Raw genomic sequence first — 16873 nt, forward strand, 5'->3', positions numbered from 1 at the left:
CGGACGCGTTTTCGCTGCGAGCCGACACCAACAAAATATATAAGTGAGGAATATAGAACCCGACTCATGTGGTTCATATTTTAGCTGACATATCTATTTATATGCAAATGCCACACCTCCCGGAAAACGCGAAGACCCCTCTGTCACCTGGAAAACTCAAACTGCCTGCGTGCGTGCTAAAGTCAAAGTCGAGGAATTTTCCTTTGTTGTTTTGGCATTCCTGGAACAATAAATCACGGCACCTAAACTGAGGGCCTCACAAGGGGTCGGTGGGGTAAAAACTAATAAATCTAAGGCCAATTAATTGACTTAACTGCTGCTGGCAATGGCAGAGACCAAAGATGAGGCAAGTGCAAAGCCAACGGCAAAGGCAGAGACTCGAAAAGGGTCCCAATTTATGGCCGCACCATCAACTTGAGCCCGCACATAATAAATCATAACATTTTACAGATAATAGAAAACCTCACACATGTCCAAACAATCGGAATCCCCAAGTCGTTCCACCCCAAAATTTCTTCGCCACACCGACTTTTGTTAGCCCGCCGGCTAGAAATTTTAATAAACCGCAAAGAGTTTGGCACGAGCAGTAGTGGGAATAAAAATTGTTTCACATAATTTATGCTGCCTAAGAGGAAAACTTAACACACCGCCACCAACAAAAAGGAAAAACACGGGGGCGGAACAGGAGGAACAGAAGGATGTTTCCCAGGATGCGTATCCGCCGGCGTCTTTTCGATCAAATCTAACTTAACTCCGTCCAGTTTGTGTGTGGGTTTTTGTGGTAGCATGCCTCGACTTGGCAGTCAGTTTGCTGAAGCTTCAGTTAGAACTAGGTGTATCACACAATCAGTTTACATTCAGAATTCTCCGTATTAGGAGCTCAAATATTTCTCCGTTTTATTTCAAAATTTTTTGGTGAAAAAAGTGTGTTTATAAAAATAGTAAATCGAAGAAGGTAAGTGAATACGAAATACAACGAAGTCTTACATCTCAAAACATGAACACTTCAATTAGAGAATTTTGAGTAATTGTGGATACGTTCTATTAAAACATTCCGTTTAAATGTAGAAGCATTTCTCGTTCTTTTTTGTTGCTTTATTTTTCGGATTGCTTGAATTTAAATTTTTGTAGTTGTAAGTTAACAAGAAAAGAACGAACAAATGCAGTAAGTCAATGTCGAATACGAGGTTGCGGGGCGTGTTGCACAAAAGTGTTGCAAGTCGGAACGGAAACTCGCCGGTCACGCCTCTCGTGCCGGTCGGCGTGTTTGTCTTGATGTCGGATGGATGTGGCCCTCCTATCTGGCTTTAAACTAATGCCGGGGGCAGCCCGTCGACAGCCGACCACGGACCACCTTGCCACGCCCCCGCGCCTTGTAATGACGTCATTTACATGCTGCAACAACACTTGCAACCAGCCAGGGCAATTACATAAATCATACGGCACGCGGTTTCGGCTAGACGAAAGATTCGAGTTAATCCAGAGAGAGGTACTTTAGGTACTTTCTTTCTTTCGCCAAGTGAAAACGTAAATAAATTACACGCTCTGATTGATCAACTTTTTGCCCGATGACAACCATAAAGGGGCAATGGGGCAAAGGGGCACTGTCATTGCGGCCGAAAATGTCGAGGCAGCCGCTCGTAAACATAAATCCAAGTGACGCTAATTGTTTGTTGCAATTACTGCTGCAGTTGTTGCCACCGTTCAGTTACGTGTGCAGTCAGCAGCCAGCAGCCAAAATGGGGCAATATGTGGGGTTGGGGTTAAGGGTGTAGAGGAGGTGGAGGAGGTAGAGGGGAGGGTTCTGTGTTTGCATGCAAATTTTGTTGCATCTGCAGTTGCTGCTACTGCTGCTGCTGCTGTTGCTGTTGACGCTGCAGCAACGGCAAACAATTACTCAAACATTGTTGCAACTGCTGCATCTCGTTGTGCGTGCTAAATGGCAACTACTCTGGCGGCTAATGATAATCACTCGACGACGTCAGCTCCTGTCGATTCTTACTTAGTTTAACCTGCTTCGCTTCGGCTTTTATGGCCATTTTATCTTTTTGTCAATGGCTTCATCATTAAGGGTTGCAGGTTGCTAAACGCAGCGATTTTAGCAAAGGAAATTTAAGAATCTGTATTGGCTTAAATTCAAGTTAGAATTTCGGAGTATTATGCTACTTAAAATTCTTCATTATTGGCATTTCCTCTTATGTTATCCACAATATGATTTAGAAGTCTGCAGCATAATTCGACACAAATGAGGCATTATATAGAGCTCTATAATTTTAAAGGACTTTGGGGTCCAAGTGGGGCTCTTTGGAGTGTGTTTTAAGTGGAAATGTGGTCCGATAGCACAGCTGGCTATTAATCTGAATTTATGTATAACCATAACAGCTTCACATTAATATTTTTGAATAACCGAATCTACTATTATTCGGTAAGCCGAGAACAACTGATTATAAAAAATTAGTTCCTACAGTCCGGTAATCTGTAGATAAATTCTATCCTACCTCCTATTTATCAGCTTCAAAAATGGGTCAACAAATATTAAATTTGCATTCGAATTTTAAGTAAAAGTACAACCAAAGCAAAATTTTTTAACATTTAAGTGATGCACTTTAGGGACACTGACTAATTTGCACTACAAAACCATAAGTGACATGGAAATTTCCCCGACAATTAAATAAACAGTTCGTAATACCCCCTGGTCTTGGCTAACAACCGTCACTTCTGGCCCACACACATGGTGACTAAACTGTTGGCTGTCGTGTGGCAGTTTGCAACTGTAAAGTGATATTAATTATGGGCTTTGTTGCAGTTGCAACCGCCTGTCGCATGCAGTTCAAACCCTTCTCCTGGCCTACCGGCTTCTGGGGTGGAGATGAGGTTCCACTTCCTCTTCCGGCTTCGGGCTCCTCACTGATTAAGTGACTTTTCGACAGGACACAATTCTGCGGCTTCTGGGGCCAGCATCCACTGCATCAGTTTCCTTTCATGTAGGACAAACTAATTTCAGCACAATTGATAGGGTAGATCATAGTGAAGAATAAGAGTCCACCTTTTAGTACCTTTATTATGAACATTGTACCTGTAGTTGTATCTGATGAAATGCACTTTTTATTTCATTTTAAGCAACTTAATAATTAAAACAAATGGTCCTTCCAGGTTCCCTTAAATTTAGATAATTTTATAGGATTTATACGACTGACTTTTGATACATGAAATGGGCGACAAAATAGAGGAAATTAAAAGCATGAGTGGTAGATCGCCGATGGGTGATGGATCGTTTCTTGGTGAATCATTTATGCCGAATACCGAAAATATTCGACAATTATATGGCGATATGTGCCTGATGCATTTTGCTAGAGAGGCTGCAGGATCCCTAAATACGAGCGAGGAAAACCAAAGTTCTAAAGAAAACTTATCTGATGCAAGCCAGGCGAGCATTGGAATGGATGACGCTCATCAACTAATCAGTCAGATGCGTGGTCATCCAATGGCTAAGGAATGTGACATGAAGCCAAGGAAATCTGCTTCCAAGCCAATGAAATCGTGTGCCAAGCCAATGAAATCGTGTGCCAAGCCAATGAAATCGTGTGCCAAGCCGAAGAAGTCCTGCGCCAAGCCGCGAAGAAAGTCGGCTTGTGGGAAACCAAAAAGAAAACCGGCATGTGCTAAGCCAAAGAAAATGGCATGTGCTAAGCCAATGAAATCGGCTTGTGCCAGGCCAAAAAAATCTGAAGAAGACGAGTGTGAGCAACCCAAGTGCAGCAAGCCGGGTCCGGTCACCAACAATGGCTACCTTAACTTCTTGCGTTCATTCCGCAAAAAGAATTGCGGTCTCAAGCCTCAGGAGATTTTCAAAGCGGCCGCCAAAGCCTGGTGTGCTATGTCCGAGGAGAAAAAGGATCGCTACCGCCGCATGGTAATATGTGTTTTTTTTTTTTTTAAAGAAATAATTTTGTAATAAACTTTCAAATATTTTCCAGGCCTGCAAGGTCACACAAAGCGACCGCCACAAGCGTCGTCGTATCTGTCAAGGCACATAGTTCGCTATTGGTGATCATCCATCATAATTCCGGCATCCTTTTCGATTTCATGCGATTTTAACGTCTGTCAATTGTGGGTCACTTTAAAAATGTTATAGCTAAGTTGGCTAAGGCTACGGTTTTTTTTAGGAGTATAGAAAATTACAATGTTTAAAAATTACAAAATTAAAAAAAAAAAGTTATCGTTTGTTTTATTTCTTAAATAACATAGGAGCCACATACAAAGATACATTTCTATCTTCTTGACTTGGCTGGTATAGCACGTGTGACTGTTTATGCAGTTGTATCAGCTCGTGGACGAAGTTCAATTTAATATTCCCCGATATGAGCTTTCGCACTTAACTTGCATGAATAGATAATGAGGCATCCGCCATGGAAATGGAGCAGGTAAGCGCTGAATGTGAACCAAAATGGGGTTTTCGACCGTGGATGATTGGAGCGGATGGTTGCGTGTTTGGAGCTTTCCTGGAGTTCTCTGACCCGGCGCCTGTTGTAAGACAGCCAAATTGAATTATTAATAACACGCAGTGCTCGCAATGTAACGGATGCTATAACCGTAACCCTGTTTCTGTAATGCACAATGTGGTTGCGAGTAGACAACCTTGGGACAGTTGGCAAAAATAACAATGAAAGGGCAGAAGAAACGAACTAATCGCAGCACTTACGACCATAATTTGTCAATTTTCGAAACAATTCCTCAAGCACCCATAAATTGTCTGGTGGCCTCCTGTCTCCTGTCTCATTTCTGTTTTCCTTTTCCCTGTCGCTGGCTTTTGGCACCCATTACAGCTCATTTCTCTTACTCAGAGGGACATTGCGCAGTGAAAAATGAAAGTGAACCCGAAACAGTGACGAACTGTGGCGGCCTTGTTTCGAAAAAATGGAAATAAAAGGCATTTAAATGCCGTTGTGTGCATAAATTACTCAGGAGTTGACATTTTCCCACATAAATGTGTAAATGAGTCTCAGTTTTCGCAGTTTTTTCAGTTCTGTTGCGAGCGAAATTGAAATGAATGCGGGGTTCGAGTTGGAATCTTTGGTTTTTCGGTTGTAACTTGTTGCTCTCGCTGATTAAAGATGGGGCTGATATATGATTTTCATCACAGGGCCAAAACGGAAATTGTATGTTTGAAAAAAAAAAAATGATTACATGTTGCTATATATTACCAAAAACATTTGATGTTTTTTTAAGGTTCATTTTGTTGACGTAGACTAAATACACTTACATATTATTTTCTTAAAAAAAAAACAAATTGCAAGAAGTACCAAATAAAATTAAATACACGCCACCAAATATAGTTCCAAATTGAATAAATTTAATGGACATTTACTAAAAGCTACGGCAAATAAAAATTCACTTAGCTAACAAGAAAGGAAAATCATAAAAAGATTGCCAGCCCCAAGATGGTTTTTTTGTTTTTTTTCTTGTGAGGTAGAAACGATATGTACGGAAAATTACCGCCCCTTTGTGCATTTGGCCCTAAGATAACTGCCGGCCAAATGACACACATTAGGGCCAAGGTATATTCGAAAGGAGGCTGAGTCGGCTTATGTGTGCGAAATCAATTCAAGCTCGATTTCCTTTGATGAAATGGTAAGTGTGTGCATGTGTTCGGGCCATGACCAGAGTACGTGACAGTTATTCTTAAATCGACCAAAAAAACAAAAATCCCCTGAAATGTTTAAGGTGTGCGCTGCTTCCAGCGCGAATTGTAGAATATTGATCCGAAAATCGTTCAATTAATAACGCAAATCCTTTATGGTCAGTTACCAGGGACATCGGCCCGTTAATTAATGCACTTGTCTGTTCGTTCCATCCTCCAATCGCCTTATCTCCTCCTGTACTTCTCCCTTTCCCCTTTTGCTGCTATGATTAATGTTTAATTAAGTTTGCTGCATTTAAAAAATGCCTGCCGAATCGGCAGCCCTTGCAAGGGATTACATCATATTTAATCAGAGTCATTATTTATAATGATACCGCTAGCATGAGGCATTATAGTCAGTGCTTCTGAAATATGCCACAAGTTATCAAAAGCTCGAGGTAAGCGCCATTTTATATAAGCGTTAATAAGTGAATTTCATGGGAGTTTCGCTAGTTGTTCCGTAAAATATTTTCGCGAACATTGCAATGTAAATTTTTAAGTTGTAAAAAGAAAGGCATGCAAGTAATCATCTTTTATTTTTTATTTATATATTCTAATGTTTTGGTATCAAAAAATATTTATCAAAATATTTATCAAATATTTTTGGTTAAATTTCTTTAAAATATTTCATTGCCATGCCGAAATTGATTTAGCCCGGAATAGTTCATTACGCAACTCGTGTATTCAGAGAAGCTTAAAGTCGCCCTTAACGGTGGAGTGACCCAAAGTGCAGTTTCCGTTCGAGTTGAAGTAAATTAATTAACAATGTTTATTGTTTGTATAATATGCGAATATTTCCTTGCAGTTGCCAATGTGCGGTCGTTGTTTTCGTAACTCTTATTGCTGTTGCTATTGCTGTTGCAATTGCTGTTGTTGTAGTTGTAGTTACTCTGAAGTTGTTGCCGTTGTCGCTGCAGTTTCTGATGTTTGTGGCCGCTTTGCCTGACTGACAGTCAATTTGCAGCAGCACTTAAAATGTGCAGAAATGTTTTACATTATTTGCACATGCTGAAAATTTAAATTAAATTATTTTGTTTTGCTTCTACTATTGCACAGTCTCTGCTCTCCGACGTGCATCTTCATCAAGCACTCGGTCAATGCAATAATCTGTTAATTGGTAATTGTTAACCATTAAGCAATGAGTTTTCCTGAGAATACCTGCGGCCTGATACTCTTGATTGTAAGCATAATAATTGAGGGAACCTCTAGGATAAAATGTTGTTGCTTTCTAATGAATATGATTGCCAGAGTTGATGTAAGTAAATGGATACAGTTGAGCGAAGAAATAACTCAAGGTTCGTTATTGCATTGTTTTAAGGAATAATTGTTTAAATGTTAAGATTGGGATAAGGTCTGAAAGTAACTTAGAGCATATATTTTTAGTTGGTTTTATATATATTTGCTGGTTATAAAATGCATTTTTGGCGTTCAAAGTATTTCAGTCAACTCAACGATTTACTTGTCTATCAATCCAAATTTTGTTTCGAAAAACTTGTTCAAAATTTACTAATTTTTTTCGCGATTTAGATATGATGCCTGATATTCATGAGCTTATAGTGACGTGCATAATATTTTTTTACCGGATGTTCTTGGTTTTTGTAAGCTATAAGATGTTAAGTGTTTAAAAAATTAATGTGAAATTGTTTTTACAATCGTATAGCGATCTATTCATCCCTTTAAAAAGGACGCACTACTGCTTATAATGCACAACATCCTGCTGTACCACGTGATTAATCAGTTCAAGCACTTGGCTCAGGGTGGAATCAAATTATTACCGAGCTTTATAACCTTCTAATACTTTGTATCCACAGATTCGATAGACTCAGATGGACCCGTGAACACCTTCTATTATGTGCCATTGGTTTATGAGGAAAGCGCTGCCTTAAGATCCCATCAGAGTTGGCACGGGGTCCTTAGGACATCCAGTTGGAAGTTCTTTGAGGTCCTTTTCAGACATCATTTGGCCCTGCTGTTGCCGTTTAATTTGACCCTCATTGTGCCCGTAAGAAGTGATTATTCTTTGCCTTTGTGCCAACGCTCCTTCGATTTCGCTGCAGCGCTGCAAGTTGGCCTTCATTAGCACTTTGGTCCTGGTGTCGAACTTCGTGATGTTCGTCTGTTTCGCCTCGGCCATTTGTCAGTTGGTAGTGGCTAACGGACACGCCCACTTTGTGCGCCTCCTGACGATCCTGTGTTTGGGACCCGTGTGCCAAGGCCTCCTGGTGTGCCGTCTCTTAACCCGAATGTGGGTAAGTATCCCCCCCTAATAAAGATGGAGGAGATGGAGGGGCCCCTTCTTTAATTTGGCCATGTTCCTATAGCTCAGCTAGTGGATTGTTGTTTGAGGCATGAAATTTGATTTGCCGGCACTGATTGCTGGCCAAAAGCCACACACACACCCCCCGCCCTCAACGTAATCAGCACCACAGAAGTTAGGAGCAGCGTATCAAAGCAATAAACCAACTGAACCCATCCGAAAATCACTTTCACTGCACAAAAACTGCCAAACTGCAGGCATTTATGACAGCCAGGCAATGGCGGTGGTGGTGGCGACGGAGAGGGCTAAAATCGCATAACAAAATTGTTGCTGAAAAGTTGAACAAATATTGAGGTCAGCAGAATGTCGAGTAGAGAGTCTCGAGCCGAGTCGAGTCGAGTCGATTCTGGGCATTGTGTTGGTAATAGTGGTAGTAGTGGTGGTAGTGGTGCAAACTGTTTGCTAGCCTTTGGCACAAACTACCCGAAACAGTCTGGAAGCCATGACGCTCTGGCTCAGGACCTCTCGTTCGATGGAGGCCTCGACCGGCCCTCGATTCTGGCCGAAAAATATTCAATGAAAATCGGCAGTCGACAGTCGACAGTCCCCTCTTTGTCAATAATACAAAATGGGAAAAAATGAGTTGTTGCTGCCGCAGCTCGAGTTTGCATGGCGCAATGCAGACGTCGACGTTGCCCGGGGGTCCGGTTACGATGCCGTCTGCCCTGACAGCCCACCGTTCCTTTCTCGCCCTGCGAAAAGTTCCCCGACCCCCTCCCCAATCGACGCCTCTGGGCCACCGAACCCCCTTCCACGTGCCTTCTGCCTTCACTTGGAATTGAGAAATTGCCGCAAATGCTTTTCGATTTTTCGTTTTCGTCGGACAAGCCTTGGCTTTTCATATTGCATAATTGATTGTGGGTGTGCGGGCGGTCGGGTGTGAGTGTGTGTGTGTGTGAGTTGCATAAATACAGAGCAGACGGCATTGTCACCACCCCCTTCGGATCGACAGGGCGGCATTTATGCACATTTTCAATATGCATTCAGATCCAGATGCATTGGGCATGCATTGATTTCCGCAGAGGGCCCGAAAAGAGCATTGCCAAGTTGGCTTGTTGTGTTCACGCTTTCTTTGCCAATAATTAAATTGGGAAACTTTTAAAATGAATTTCTCCGAAAATCAACAAGTTCTCTTCGTGGCCAGTCTCTTTTGAGCTTAAATTTTAAGTAGTTAATTTAAGGAGCAGTCCTTTAAATTTAAATAAAAATTTGTTTATCTATTTTTTAAGCTGTTGAAATTGGTTATAGTTGATTAAATTTGCACTTACTTTAAATACAAAAAAAATAGCTGTTTTTACTCTACTTTTAGGTGGACTTTTTGCTGCAATGTAGTTGTGACTTTTCACCATTTGACGGCTAGGAAAAAAGCTGTGAAGTATAATTTAATTGAGCTATTAAAAATAAAGTGAAAATTTAAAATGCTTAATTATAAATTATAAAACGGTCACATCAAAGGCACGCAGATTATCAATACAAAATTGCATATCTTTTTTTTGTCTGCATTCGTATTTAGGTTAACACGAACGTGACATATAGGTTGTGACACTTTTGTTGATTTCTCGTGCAGGACTCACAACATTTTAAATTCAAATGCAATAACATGTTGATATTATTTTATGGACCAGCAGCCGTCCTCAGCCACCGTCCTCATTATGACACCAACATAAACGTGTTATCTATATACCCTGCCAAGTATATATAAATGTGCTTATATGCTTATTTGATTTACACACTAAATATATGCGAGCTGTGGTGCCAAGACGTAAAGATTGCAAATTGCATGTGGGATTCCCAAGAGTCTAATAACATCAAAACAAAGCTAAAGGTGTTCAGGTATACAGATATAAAGAAGTGGAGATACTCTTTAACATTGAACTGTTCTGGATTCGAAAAAATACACCATTAACTAGGTATTTCACAAACCTATTAGTAAAATTAAAGTTCTTTTAATTGCAAGAAATTTGTTGTAGAATTTATTAAATCTACAAAAAATATTGTATTCCGTCGGCACCTCCCGAATCGCTATAATTCCAATTCCTTCCGATTTGTTTGCACCCCTTGCACTTCTGTGCTTTTTATCACATAGTTGGTTTACCCTGCTTGAGTGATGTACTAGAACTGCGAGAGCTCTCGACGAATCTCAAGTCGTGATATAGCCGCGCAGTAACGAGCCACACAGACCGTGTCCCTATTCGCCTTTTCCTTTTCCTTCGAGCCCCTGCCACGTGACTATATAATAATGAGCAACGGCACAGGTCCTTCGTCTCTGAGCATGAGAAATTTAATTTTAAGCCACCATGGGCCACCACCCCTTCCCCCTTACAGCCACCCCCACACTCACACTAGCTCTGCCACACGCCCTGCCACATAATTGTGTATTCAAGTAAGAGATATGGGAGCTGAAAGAAGCTCCATCAACGAGCGCCAAATGGAAAGTGGGTGGTGGAGAGTGGAATGGATGGGTGGGTGGTAGTTCGGTGCAAGGACTGCCTTAAATTAAGATAATGACACGTGAGGTATCGCCTCCTGGGGCGGCAGGAGTGGTTGGTAAATTGCGATAACATAGAAATGGCCTCAATGGCGGCTCACTTTAAAACACTTAACCCTTGACACAGACACCCTGCCCACTCTATAATTTCGCACCGCCCCCGCGGTGGCACGCACTTTTAAAGCGCAACCCGGTGGCAAACTGCCAAAGAGTTGACTTCCTTGGGCGGAAGAAAGTAGGGCATGCCGCTAGGAAATTTAATTTACATCCGAGCCCATACAGCTCAATTGAAAACCGCACACATGCCCCTTTGGTTTTTTTTCTTACCCAAGGCTCTTGTCTACTTAAATAACTCATGGCTTTTATCAAAGTCTTGGTGCTTGAAACAAACAAACTTTGATTGTATTTTACTTATTCATGTCCTGTAAAAGTTTCAGGTTCGATGACAGTTACTTAAATTATTAATTGAGTCGTTAAAATAGCCACAGCAAAGAAAACATTTTTAAAGGAATTTATCAAAGTATTTCTGTTAACAAAAAATACCTTCTTAAGTGTTTTTAAAGTTTAAGCCAACATAATAGTTTTCGAAGTAATTGAACAAATAATACATTGCTTATAACCTAAAAACCAGAAAGTAGACAAATTGATCTATCTATAGTAAAACAACAGGAGGTTATTGAGAATGATTTGTATTGACTTCACATCCCTTTCAAAACAATTTCCTGCATGCATGTCGTAAGGGATTTCCTTTATCAATGTTACAATCAGCTAATCAATTGGAAAAAAAGAACACTAGGACACAATAAAATCATGACCGAAAACTTAAGCGGCCGGATGTGAATTTTCTTGGAAAATCGTCCGAGTGAACGTTGGAAACAAAATTTGCATATGAAATGGCCGCAAGGTAGACAAAGCCCCTAGATGTTTATTTCAATATAGATTCAAGATTCTTTTGAAGTGATTTGTTTGTGATATGCAGACTAGTGTTCAGGAAACAGACAATTGGTAAAAGGTGCAAAAAAATGGTTGCTCCCCAGAGTCCTTGAGTTGCACACTACTTAGATCCACAGACGTACTTATCATTCCCCTTGCAGAATAATCCTTCAGGTTTCCATGCATCCGTTAAAAGTCGCCAAGGATTTGAAACAATTTTTTCTGGTTAAGAGCTTTGTTTTCATTTGATATTCATATTCTGTAAATACTATAAAGTTGTTGTTTCGTATAGAAATATTCAAAAACATTAAATAAATATGTTTAAAGAAAAATGCGTAATGAATGACTTAAATAACAGAGAACAAGGCGTTTCAGCCCACTGTGCAGCTGCTGCTTTATTTTCACATGTAATGGCATTTTAATTGCACGCTACAGCTCAGCCAAGTGTCTCTCAATTAAAAGTGTCTGCTTGGCTCAAAACGACATCCTGCCCCGTTCCTTCAGCCAGCGTTATCTTTGAATGGCTGAGGAAGGAAAATGATGTCAGCCACATGTCGTAATTTGCGTGAAACAAGAGGTGAGGAAACACCCCCGACCCGCAGACCATCGCACGCACCCGGATCCCCAGCTGAATATATACATCGCATATATCTGTTAATTATGCTGGGCAAGCCGCGTGCTTGGCGAGATAAGAAGTCCAGGGGAGTTTGCCATGGAATAATTGCCGCCTTGAGCTTAAAGTCACTTCTCTGTTTCAGGCGATATAAAGTATAACTAATAAATTTATTGTAATCAAATAAAATGATCCGCTTTTTGGCCGGGGTCGAGAAAGAGGCATCGAAAGATTATCGGCAGGAACCATTAAGCTTAAGAGAAGAATTACGCTACAGCAGATTTGGTCTAGATCATGATTCTCCTGAGGATTTTTTGCGATCGCAAGTTTGTTTTTGTCAACTTTTGTAACACACTCTTTTAATTCCAGTTAATTTTTAGTGGCAATCAAAGGCAAAATCTATTGTTTTTCTTGGCTACCGCTGGATACTTGGCACCTTTTTTGGTGTCGGCGTGGTCAGCTACACGATATTGTACTACCGTCGAGGCAACGTTTTCATTTTCCTAACCAACTGGGGTTTTTTTTTGTGCGGCATAGTCAGCATTAGTGGTGCCATACTTGTAACAGTTTACCACATCAAACCGGAATCGTGGGGTAGGTTGTTTTTATTTGGGAAGATTTGAACTTAAACCTAACTTCCCCCAAAGTTCCTCCCAGCTGTTTGATCAAGATTTATTGGGCCTTATACTCCATCAATTTTGCAGTGGCCTATGTGATCGCCACTATTTATTGGATGGCAATTTATCCATCCGATCGGAGGCTAGACAACCCAACTCGGGTCTCCGATCTTTACAATATCTGGACACATCTGCTGCCCGTAATCTTCTTCACTGGGGATCAATTAGTCGTGGCACAACCAACCCGCCTGTTGCACTTTATCTACCCTTTGATTTTCGCCAATATTTACGGATTGTTCACCTTCATATTCTATAAGCTGGGCGGCCGCAACTTGTAGGAACTGAATTTTTAGTAATCCCACTTTAAATAATTTTGGTGTAATTGTATCTTTCAGAAATGGCAAGCACTACATATATCATTTCCTGGACTTTAAAAAACAAAAAGAAGCTGTGTGTACCGTGGCTGGAGTGAGTGTAGCCGTAGTGTTTTTTTCAATCGTGCAATATGGAGTCTACCGACTAAGGACATTCATAGCTCGCAAGCTGGGAGAACTACAATGATGGCTGCTGTTCTTCTAACAACATTAAAATGATGCGTGCCAAAACTTTAACTAAAAGGATAAGCTCAAAGAGAATGGAACGACCTAAAAGCACCCTTTTTTTAAAATGACTAAATGTTTAAAGTCCTGCGAGGCTAATTTTTCTATTAAAAATGTATTTTGTCTAAAGACTATAAACCCTAGATTCTGGGCAGCACTGGGTATAATAAAAACCACAGAAAAAGGAGAGATATGAAAACAAATTCTGCTTATTTGTCCTCTGATATGTCGGACTTGTTTTGCTGTTTACGCAGCTCGCACGTGTTTTGAAAATTAAAAGCGTTGCCTTTGCGTCTGCAGCTTTTGTTTTGTTCTGATGCCCCATCCTTGTTTCCCATGGGTTGGCCACATCATGTCCTGTGTATCTATATCTGTTTTGTATCTCATTGGGTTTTATTCGTCAGACCGTCATATTTTGTTTTGATAAAGTTTTGTCCATCCTTAAACTTGTATTAATATGCCTAATGGCAGGCCAATGTTACTTAAATATTTTAATTAGCCTTTGGCGTGGCTTAAACACATTTTCAGTTCAGTTTTAAGCCCAGCAGAAACTGCACCTGCAATTACAGTTGTAAATAATGTTGGCACGACAGCAACAATAAGTTGACTCATTGCTGCATTTTTCCATCCAACCAACCGAACACCCGCTCGCACCACCACGGCATTAACTTCTGCTTCGATAAATAAACAAGTTGAGCTACTTAAGATTTAAGTTGTTGTTGCAGTTGTTCCCGTCCTCGTTCGTCCCTTGTTGTTGCAAGTGGGGCGCACACAAAATTTATAGTGAATACTTTTCCCCTCATAAACCGGGGTAACCCTGCTCCTTTCCATTCCCCCCAGTTGCGACCGCCCGTGGCCACCCCTTAACTGCATTAACCCCTTCAGTCCGTTACAAAATTGCACATTACGTATACGCTACGTATGCTCACTTGAAGCATGAAACTCTTCTGCACAGTGCACAACAGCAGCTGCGCTGCCTGCGTGTGCGTTGGATAATAATATAAGCATATAAATGTTTATGTTAAATTAAATTGAATGCAAAAAGGCGGAAATGTTACGAAAAATTTTAAAAATAAAAACGAAGGAAAAACACTGGGGATACAAATGCATTTTCGCCTTGTTGGCTGCAAATTCAGGAAATGGTGTAATTACCTCCCTGCGTCGCCTGCGATGGCGACAGAAATTTAAGACGGCCCTTTTAAGTTATGTTTGGCTTAAACTGCCATTTGCCACCCACTTTGTATGCCAATGCAGTTTGGCGGCTGTCAGGCTGAGTGCAGCCATAAATACGTTAACGTTCGATGTTTTAGGCGATGCCAGCTGCAACTATGGAGCCCTGCTAAGTGGCTGCACTTTAACAGTACCCACAGGGTCCCTCTGACATGCCACTAGGCAAGGCGACTTTATGGGTTTGAATTTTTTTAGTCCTAACATGTGTGTGGCCAATATCTATATAGGTATGTTGGCTTGCTGAGGAGCAGCACAACATTTACACAATTGAAATCACTTAAGTGTTTAGTCGCTGGCATGAAACATAAAGCTGTTAAGGCATTTATATTATTTGATATTTTTCTAGATCCTTAAAGTTATGCTAGCTACGCTAGCTAAAGGTTATTTGCTGATAATTTAAAATTAAATATTAAAATATTCATTTGAATTCCTTGCCAAATAACCATATAATGCGCAACTATTTCGCATTGTGAGTTCAATGCTCATTGTGTTTTGTGGAATGTTTCGATAGGCATTTTGTTGTGGCCCCAGGGCTCAACTCAAGCGGCATTGGAATTTCATTCTTTACCAACGCATTCAAGTGTTAAAATATGTATATGAAATTGATTGGCTGATTAAGCGCACACTTTGCCCAACCCACCCACTCACACAAATAGTCGCTCTTTTTCCCCAGCCTATTATTTATTTCATTTTTTTCTGTACATTGTCTGGCCTTCGTATTTTGCCCTTTTTGATTTGCTTCGGAAATGACGCAAATAACGCAACAAATTTAAGCCAGTCACAAAAATTTACAAAACCCACTCAGACGAGCTCACACACACACAAACGCACTGACAAACTCAAACACAAACATACCTTCAGGACGGGTTATTTATGACAATAGGCATGTGAGAGGCAACAACAGGATGTTTTATATTATTCCATGGCAAAATAAAGGACAACACACACACATCCGCTCACGTAGGTACAATCCCAATTTTGCATAAATTCCATTTAATATATAGAGTATGAAGGGTATAAGTGGGCAACTGAAACTTGAAGAGAAAATATTTTGAACTTCGAAAAGTATTTATATAAAAATATTATAACCTTCGAAAATAAATCACGGAATCTTGATTTTGACTACTTAAAATTGTTTCAATTTAAAACAAATATTTATTCGATATTCCCAAAAGCTTTAACAGTTATAAAGAGCAACAAAAGGGTTACTTTGCGTTTACTAAATTCTTGTTTAACCTTTCGAGTAATTTTTGGAGTGAAATTTAATTGTGCTGCTCATTAATAGCACGCCCAATGGCCGAGAGCTCGCCGGAAATGTGTGATTTCCGGAAATAAATAAATATTTGTTTCGCATTCAAGAGTAATTTGAGCAGACTGAGAAGTCCACAAATAATTACCTAAAGTAAAAAGCATGCAGGATCGTGAAAAAACACATTTTGAGCTTTCCTCCTAAAGAATTTATTTGATTGAATTTAAATTTATTACTGATTATCATTTTGGTATTCGCTTTTTGGGGAGGGTTATTGTCCTTTGTAAGTGCCATTAGGGTATGGGATAACAATAAACAATCATTTGAGCATAAGATCATAAATCTTAGAAAGCCAATAATCCTCCGTAAAAAGAGCAGAAGAAAAAAACATTTCTGAGAAAAGACCGAAAACAACAATCTGCAAATTCCAAAAAATAAGAGGGTACTCCATTTAACTGGAAATTTGCATGAAGTAAATTGAGACACGCAAACAGAAATCATTGGGAATTATCTGTTATTATTTCCGTAATTTCGAAATTTTTTGTTCTGCCAAAGGGATATTCTCCGAAACGACTTCGTACTTATCTCGCAGTCGCACTCATTTTGGCATCAAGCTAATAAACTTAATTCTGTTAAAGCATATGCATATATCCTGTGAAACATGGAGAGGAAAATAGCATGGGACAAGAAAGCCAATCAAAGGAGAAACAATAAACAAGCATGACAATAAATAAATAAATAAATAAATGCCCAGACAAAAGACTTAAAATGAGGAGTCACTGGCCAGGATGTGGAGGCCAAGATCCAGGACCTGAAGCACGATGGCAACTGAAAGGCGAGAACGAGGTCCTCGCTCGCAGGAACGTTTTGTTTGCGTGAAAGGATAATGACGCGTTCGTTTCCCGCTGGATTCTCTTCACTTGCAAATGCAAACGACAATATTGAAAAAGAAGGACATCGACAGGATAAGGCTGCCCGGCACACAGACCTCAGTGGTTCGGGGTTGCGGTGCAGAAATTGATTGAATGGCGTATTAAACTTAAGCCACACAAACACACGCGCTGGCATAAGCAAACATTTATCTTCTCCCCTTTTGGCTCTGTTATTTTCCTTTACCCACTTCAATTTAACGGCTACTTAAGTCCAT

General features: G+C 40.3%; 3 protein-coding genes across 5 annotated transcripts; all 3 read left to right on the forward strand.

The window, feature by feature from the left end:
• The first annotated feature begins 828 nt into the window (after positions 1–828).
• On the forward strand, positions 829–4215 carry LOC108100938 (protamine-like protein 99C). The gene is made up of 3 exons (XM_017205087.2): positions 829–955; positions 3154–3913; positions 3978–4215. Exons 2-3 carry the CDS (start codon positions 3212–3214, stop codon positions 4035–4037), a joined length of 762 nt encoding a protein of 253 aa, XP_017060576.1. The 5' UTR covers positions 829–955; positions 3154–3211; the 3' UTR covers positions 4038–4215.
• Positions 4216–7139: 2924 nt separating this feature from the next.
• Positions 7140–13151, forward strand: LOC108100957. Of its 3 annotated transcripts, none has more exons than XM_017205116.1 (5): positions 7140–7278; positions 7341–7437; positions 7492–7682; positions 7738–7929; positions 13044–13151. In XM_017205116.1, exons 1-5 carry the CDS (start codon positions 7210–7212, stop codon positions 13080–13082), a joined length of 588 nt encoding a protein of 195 aa, XP_017060605.1. In that variant the 5' UTR covers positions 7140–7209; the 3' UTR covers positions 13083–13151. The 3 variants fall into 3 exon arrangements, with proteins under 3 accessions (XP_017060605.1, XP_017060598.1, XP_017060613.1); XM_017205109.1 differs by lacking the exon at positions 13044–13151 and adding an exon at positions 9307–9403; XM_017205124.2 differs by lacking the exon at positions 13044–13151 and adding an exon at positions 8002–8146.
• On the forward strand, positions 12159–13376 carry LOC108100948 (protein rolling stone). Its single transcript, XM_017205097.2, has 4 exons — positions 12159–12357; positions 12412–12625; positions 12679–12982; positions 13044–13376. Exons 1-4 carry the CDS (start codon positions 12220–12222, stop codon positions 13207–13209), a joined length of 822 nt encoding a protein of 273 aa, XP_017060586.1. The 5' UTR covers positions 12159–12219; the 3' UTR covers positions 13210–13376.
• The last annotated feature ends 3497 nt before the right edge of the window (positions 13377–16873 follow it).

Source organism: Drosophila ficusphila, unplaced genomic scaffold (assembly GCF_018152265.1).
Source record: "Drosophila ficusphila isolate 14025-0441.05 unplaced genomic scaffold, ASM1815226v1 contig_436, whole genome shotgun sequence".
In the NCBI taxonomy this organism is placed as follows: Eukaryota; Metazoa; Arthropoda; class Insecta; order Diptera; family Drosophilidae; genus Drosophila; species Drosophila ficusphila.